The sequence below is a fragment of the Stegastes partitus genome, unplaced genomic scaffold (assembly GCF_000690725.1).
Source record: "Stegastes partitus isolate 25-593 unplaced genomic scaffold, Stegastes_partitus-1.0.2 Scaffold841, whole genome shotgun sequence".
Lineage (NCBI taxonomy): Eukaryota > Metazoa > Chordata > Actinopteri > Pomacentridae > Stegastes > Stegastes partitus.
Genome location: NW_007578572.1, coordinates 139,021 through 146,630, shown reverse-complemented (window position 1 = coordinate 146,630; position 7,610 = coordinate 139,021). Strand labels below are relative to the sequence as shown.

At 39.8% G+C, this 7,610-nt stretch overlaps 1 protein-coding gene across 1 annotated transcript in view; it reads left to right on the top strand.

The window, feature by feature from the left end:
• LOC103365447 (sialin) overlaps positions 1 to 7,158 on the top strand; it is an 18,123-nt gene extending 10,965 nt beyond the window's left edge. Inside the window, exons 7-11 of the mRNA XM_008292883.1 lie at positions 699 to 860; positions 1,499 to 1,631; positions 2,839 to 2,986; positions 4,508 to 4,598; positions 5,658 to 7,158. Coding sequence (XP_008291105.1) covers positions 699 to 860; positions 1,499 to 1,631; positions 2,839 to 2,986; positions 4,508 to 4,598; positions 5,658 to 5,837 — 714 coding nt within the window. The 3' untranslated portion in view covers positions 5,838 to 7,158. The remainder of the gene's footprint in view (positions 1 to 698; positions 861 to 1,498; positions 1,632 to 2,838; positions 2,987 to 4,507; positions 4,599 to 5,657) is intronic.
• Positions 7,159 to 7,610: the final 452 nt, after the last annotated feature.

Here is a 7,610-nt window from a genome sequence, read left to right as displayed (position 1 = left end):
TATGGGTGAGTAGAAATATATATTAAAAAAAACTGAAGTCGTCATTAAAAGTCCCATTTTTGAGCACGTTAACAAAAAAATGATGATGCAGAAGTCAACTAGTGATATTTTCTGAACCACTTGTAGCTACAGGTCACAGGAATACAACACTAAGCATAGAGAATACTTTAAATACAAAATGCTTCATAACTGATTGAGCAGACATGTCAAGTTGTACCACAAAAGCAAAAATATTAGTAGATAAATTGAAATTAAAATTTCACAAATATCTCTATTTTATGCTTTAAGCGTTTCAGGCAGCTGAGCAGATCTAAAAATCTGATGGTTTGAGAAGGAATGATCCATTAATCTTCAGTTTGATTCAGCACCAATTCACAACATTCAATGCGCTTCACATCATCAGTTGTACAGAGAAACCCAACAAATCCAAAGTTTCCTTTAGATTCCCTTTGAGCAGCTCTTGGCCACAGTGTCCTGCTGCAGTTCCCTTATCAGACTTCCTGTTTTCCATTTCCTTCAGTGTTTTCGCTCCTTTCTCACTTTCTGTCTGTTTATACTCAGACAGTCTCCGTGATCCAGCACTGCTGCTAACACGTTTGTTTTTATTCTCCTATATCCTAAACTCAGCAGTTCTTTGCTAAATAGGTATTGTGCAGTGGATTCTGTGCAGCTTTTGTGAAGTTTTTCTGCGATTTCAGGGCACAGGTCACGGCTGGTCCGTCCCCGTGCTGTCCATGCTGCTGTCCGTCCCTCTGTGGACCATAATCGTCACCCAGATGTGTTCAAACTGGTCCTACTACACCCTGCTCACCTCCCTGCCCACGTACATGGACACCATCCTGCACTTTGACCTGCAGTCGGTGAGCCTTCATTCTGTTCTTCTGTTTCATGCGAACGCTGTCAGAGCACCGGCATCGGTTTAGGAGCTTTGGTTTGGATTTCAGTTTATGTTTAACTGCAGCTTCTCAAATGGGACAATTTGCTGCTTTTCTCAGTTTTAAAGAGTGAAATGAAAACATTTTAAATGCGTGTTGTTTGACCAGCTCACCTCAGGCTTTGGGGAATCACAATTACACTTTTTTTCACCCCAATCTGACATTTTATTAACTGAATATTTAACTCATGAACTAATGAAGAAGGTGTTGATTTGCAGAACTAGTTAAATGCATCTGAGCCCTACAATTTCCTGACTGTAGATATACACGTTTTGAAGATTAACCTTCTATACAGTCGTCCTCAGATGTACTCATACCCTCCCATTAAAGAAGGAAAAAAACAGCTGTCAGACGTCTAATATTAGATTATTTTCCTCAATTAATGAACGATTAAGTATTTTTGTCCCATTTGTGTAATTTTGTTCTCTGGTGATGTTTTAGGTTATTTTTTACGCAGAAATATAGAAAATTCTAAAGATGTTGAAGCACCACTGTGCTCTAAAGAAGAATGTACGACTACAGAAGGACACATCTGGACTTTTCTCTCTTCCTGTTTGCATCAGAACTCGTTCCTGTCCGCCCTGCCGTACCTCGGCGCCTGGCTGGCCTCCACGCTGTCGGGTGTCGCTGCGGACGCTCTGATCGAGAGGAGAGTGTTCAGCGTCACCGTCGTACGAAAGATCTTCACCACCACAGGTCAGACAGCTTCCCCTCTCGCGTCCTGTGTGCGTTTGCTAAATAAAACCACTTCAATGTTTAAATGATGCAGGCTGAAGGAGTCATTCTGGGACGTGAAAAGAATCTGAGATCTTAATTTCTAGCACAGGCGTCTGTTTAGTTTTCCAGCACATTAAATTTAAAATAAAAACCGTCACTGTCAGTTAAACCCTCTGAACCCCAAAAGCTGCCAGCGGGTTTGAAAGGCATGTTGTCTTTTCTTTTTTCTTTTTCTTTTTTGATCAATGCACCATTTATTATAGTACGAAATGATAAAGACAGAGATGTCAGATTTTCATCACGTGTGTTGAACGGTTCCACCAAGAAAAATAACCAAAAACAAGCTTAAAAGTGTCGCATTTTATCGACATTACACGAGTCTGTGTGTCTTATTCCAAATCTGAGAACAAATAGCCTTAAGTTTTTCTGAATAATCTACATTTCTTTGCTCCTCGTGCAACTGAGAACCCACTGTCAGCGACAGTCTGGTGACAAAAAGTCAGAATCTTCGGCTGAACTGCAGGATGTGTTTCTGAGAGCAGAGAGGAAACAACAAGAGAGACTGAGAACAAAAAATGAAATACAATTTTTGTTCAGCTCTACTTTCTTCTATAACCAACTTTCAGCGTCAGTATTATGGGATGTCAGATTGCAGCAGTTTAATGTCTATGACACAGAGTCATACAAACAATCATTGTGTACCCTGGATGTGTTTCCTGATAATTCACCAGAGAAAACTTTACAAAGTGCATTTGGGTGAACTTTCAAGGCTCATATCAACAAGTTAAAGGAAATGAAACGTCTCATTTTTACCTGCATTTGCTCCCAGGATCACCTTCCAGACGTGACGCCTACCGATGCTTGATTCTGTGACTCTAAGTCATAGAATCTAAACTAAACAGCTGATTCTGAGAGGTTTAGGTGGGAACATGTATTCAGATTTGCTTGATTTCATGTGGAAGGAGCCTTTAACCAAAACCAATATCTGCATCGTACAGTTTTGGAGGAGTGGTGCTGCCCCCGTGTGGTTTAGTTTTATACTTGGTGAACAGATTAGCTGTTGTGCTGACTGTGTGTTTTCTGTCTTATTCGGTTTTACAGCTAAATATTTGAAAACACAAACTGAGTCAGTATTTCTAGTTCCCTAAAGCTTGCCTCCTGTCTTCACCTCCTCGTCTCGCTGCAGGTCTGATGCTGCCGGCAGCTTTCCTCGTCGCCGTGGGTTACGCCGGCTGCAGCCACATCCTCACCGTCACCTTCCTCACGCTTTCCACCACCGCCGGAGGAACCAGCGCCCCCGGGGTCTACATCAACCAGATAGACATCGCTCCTCGGTGGGTGTCAGCGTCAGAACTGGGTTTGAAACCACCTGCCATACCAGCAGCTGGTCCAAATATAGTGTGTAGTATGCAAAACAAGATAACTGCAAATCTGCAGCGTTCCACCTGGACGCCCCTCAATGAAATGTTCACAATAGTCGAGCTTCATGACAACTTGGATGCAAACTTTTACCACCAGAAGAATTCTTGCAGGCTTGAGTTGAAACTGTTTTATCATAGGCAGAAGCATTGAATTACATTAAACGGCACAGGAGAAGTAAGATCATTTTATATGTTTTCTTGAGATTATAAAGCTACTGACAATACCAGCGTGTGCTTTAGAATAAAAATAAAAACCGCGTCACTCTGCAGGTTTATTGAAAAAGGCTCTCATTTTTATGTTTTGTCAGAAATACCAGGAAAACCAGCTGAAACTTACATTTGCAGTGAAGTTATGCAACGAAATGCAACAGGAAAATCATCAGAATCCACAATTTCACCTTCTTCAGGACTTAAAAGCTGTCATTCAAAAAACTTTCATGTGTGCGCAAAAGATGAGAGTAAGGGTAAACGTCTTCCTCCTGCTTTGCCCTGTTTGACCCAAACCTTCTCTGAAAAACAAACGTGAGCTAAATACAGGAGAGCCCAGCTACTGCTACAGTCCTACAAACCTATGGTCAGCTGACTTTGGAAAGGTCATAAGGCTGAAAAGAGTCGGGGCTGGGAGAGTTTTCGTAAGACTAACCCTCATTTTCCCACTCCTGAGTTAGGCTGAATACCCAATACTGAAAAAACAAAAAACTAAGGTCACTGCTTTTTGATTCGACAGTAAGAATGTTCAAATGTGTCACTAAGAAGCCAGCCAACGTACTTTATCACCTTTATCACTTTCCTTGCTTTTCAAACATCTTTCATTCCTCACCTCTATTTTTCCTCACAATCCATCTTTATATTCACCTCTTCATACATCAACCAGAACTTTCTACGCCAGTCGCGACAGTCTTCTAAGCAGAAGAAGATGCGTCAACACACGAGTTGTTTACATCTGCTCTCTAAAACCAGAATCCTGCAAAGTATGAAAGAACAAAATCAGTAATGCAGACGTCTATAAAAATCTTGATTTACGTTTTTCATTATTCATTTAAAGCAGTGAAACATTTCAGTTTCCAGAATCACAAAAGTCTCGTTTTTGTCTGAGCAGCAGTTCAAGATACTAAACGGTTCAAAGAAATGATTCGCTCTGAGAAGCTGAAATCAGAGTTTTCTTTCCAAATAACTTGAGTGATACACAGATTATCAGAGCCCATGAAGAAGCTGGTTGATTAGCTCATTCTTTTAGCTCTACTAAAGATTCTGACGATGAAAAATAGCATTTAATGAAGCACGTCTGTAGATTCTGCGTTGTCCAGGTCGTACAGAACCTCAGACCGTCAGTAAAAGGGTTTCTACTGGAGTCGATGTAACAGAACAAACAGGAGGAGCTCAGTTCTTTTATCGTCTTTATGTTTTTAAGAACTTTCTTTCCTCCTTGTGCAGGTACGCAGGATTCCTTCTGGGGATCACCAACACATTCGGGACCATTCCAGGCGTCGTGGCGCCGATTGTGACCGGATACTTTACTGAAAAGGTGAGTTTGGATTGGTTTGATTTGACTGCAAAAAAAAACACAGTAATTCTTCTAAAATGAAGCTTAAGAAGTGTTTTTCATTAATTTATTTTAGCGGCGTTTTTGGTATTTTACTTGCATCTTGTCCACAAAACCCAGATGATTGTCCATCGTGTTCGGGACACAGACAGCTGCACGCGTCACACTTGATTTTTCTTGAACTAAAACTCTCGAAAAAATACATTTATTTTCTTCAGGCTCGACTGACTGTAGCTCAGTCTTTGCTGGCATAAACAAAATCGCTCTCTTTTACTGGTTTTAGCTGACGACATCACCTAACAGCTGTTTTGGCTTCTGTCCATCGGCTCCAGGTTCGTTTTAGGATTAAAAATGAAACTTAACTAAATGCTCAGCTTCAGTTTTGTTGAATTTGTACATTGATATCCAGAAAAAATGAAGGATTTAATTTATTTTGAGTGGACACTCAAAGACTTTGACTTTTCCTTAATTCCAAAAGCTGTTAATACGTTTGTTAGTATAATACAGGTATGTCCTCTCCTCCTTTATTTTAGGAGGTTTTCATTACTGGTCGACTGATTTGTTAGTTTTTCCAGAGCTGATGCTGATTATTGTTATTAACGAAGGAGAAGAATTAAAACCCTGGCGTCAAAATTTGAATTACACAAACTCCAACACAAAGTTTGGTACAATTCTGATGTTTGTTTGTGTTTTACATTTTTAATTAAAAGAGAAGTTTTCAATATTTATCCTTCAGTGTGGATTTGCTATCACTGATGACGTGAGACCAATCAGATGGTGCTCTGGGCTGGACGGAGCCAAAATATTTCATTTTCAAACTAATTTATTTTATCAAGTATCTGTTTGAAATAAAGAAAAAATACCAGTAATATTCTGAAAAATGCTGAACATCTGATCCGATAACTGGTCGATCTCTAGTTTTCATTACTTTCAGATAAACACATCAAACTTTCGTATCAGTTTTCCTTTTATCAACATGTCCAGAAACAGTCAGAATATCATGATCGACACACAGACTCATTCTTCTTCTGTGGTTGTCAGCACACCCTGGAGGGCTGGAGAAATGTGTTCTGGGTCGCTGCAGGGATCAACGCCAGCGGTGCCCTCGTCTACATGATATTCGGCAGCGGGAAGATCCAACCGTGGGCCGTAGCTGAGGAGGAGAAACCAGAAGGCGAGAGGAGGAGGAGGAGGAGGAGCTCACAATCAGACAGCAGCTGAAGAGGCACAGGAGCAGTGGTAGCCGACGCAACGTGGATTTACGTGGAGACACATTTTTAGACTTCTACCTCTGAAAATTGACTTAGATTTTTTTTAATTGATGCAGTATTCACACATGAAGAGTTATGAACATTTACGGAACGGGACCAGAACAGCAGAAAACGCTGGTTTCCCTCACGTGTCTGCAGTGTTTTTATCCATTAACATGTAAAACTGTTTGTCGTCTTGGAGAGAGTTTCTACTCAGGTGAGATTCTGCACTTGTTTTTACAATAATTCCAGTCACCAATAAGACATTGTAGACCAGTTTTATACGTCAAAATGTCATTTATACACGTTTCACCCTTTTGAATTCTGATATTGTTTGAAATTACAAAGTTCAAATGGTGTACAACCGCTTCAGGCTGCCAACACAGCAACAATAACAGTTCCTTAGTTTTTTAATAGAAGAGTTTACACAGCCAAATGGTACTTTTTTTAGCTTCTCTGTTGCTGCACGTGGTTTTCACTGCAAGAGACCAACGATTTTAACATTTTTAATGCAAAAAAAAATATACAGAATGTGAAGATGTTGTCGCTACTTCCAGATAGACTGCCTTCAACAATCAGGAAATACGTTTACCGAAGACAAAAAGCAACTCTTTGTGTTTAGCTCATGTTTCCATCATAAACAGTGAGATTTTGCAGTATTGAACGCATACAGTTCCTCAGGTGAAACCAAAACAAGCCAGCATATGTTTTATTGTACGTTTAGTTGTGTTCGGTGTGTTTTCAGGCCTTTCTTTTGTTTTTTTGGGAGGAGGGGGGATCTTAGGTTTTATGAAGAAACTTTCACGACACCAAATGGCCTTCAGCTGCTTTTGTTCTTGTTCTCTGAGCACTTTTATTCACACCTACGGAGGCACTTTTCACCCACAGAAATGCACCAAATGCCTTATTTTTGATAACAGCAAAAATAACTCATCCATTCACTGGACTTAAAGCACCTTGGACTGCCAGCATTTAAACACTTTCTTATGCCACGACTCTGTTCTGAGTGAATTTGTAGCATTTTTTTAATCGTATATATGAGCTCATTTCACCGTCTAAACGTTGTCTTTGTTATTTTTCCGACTGCAATAATTCTTGTTTTTATAACACGTAGGGAATCCGATCATCTGTCAGCTCATGCAGTTCATCAAAGAGCACTGTGATTGTAAAGTTACGATGTTTGTAAATGGATTGAATAATTTATTTACCCTCCCCGTGCTTTGAGAGTCGACAGTTTTATTGCGACAAGATGTTGTTTTTCTATAATGAAATAAAACGAGTGGCATTTAAAAGGGCTTGTTTGTCATATTTCTTTAGTTTTACTTGTCAAGGCCTTTTCACTGAAGATTAGCAACCATCGGGAGGGCAAATGTAAGTGTGCATGAGACAACAACCGACACAGAAATGAGGTGAAACATTTCCAGGGTGCAGAATTTACTGAGTTACTGAGTGAATCATACTGACGTTTCTTATGTCAGTGATTCCCAACCAACTGTCCCAGGTGGTAACTCTGCAGCAGCCAGAGGGTGATACATACAAGAAAAAAATAATTATACACAATTTATTTAAAGAATTCAGTGGACCTAGACAAGTTTGATGAGGAAAAGTAAAAGATAATTAAAAATAATGGGTAAGTTGTGAAAACAAAGGGCCAAAAGTGACGCATAAATGATTGAAATAGATCATTACTAGTGAAAAATAGATTGAAATAGAAGTACGAGTCACAGTTAAAATTGCTAGCTAA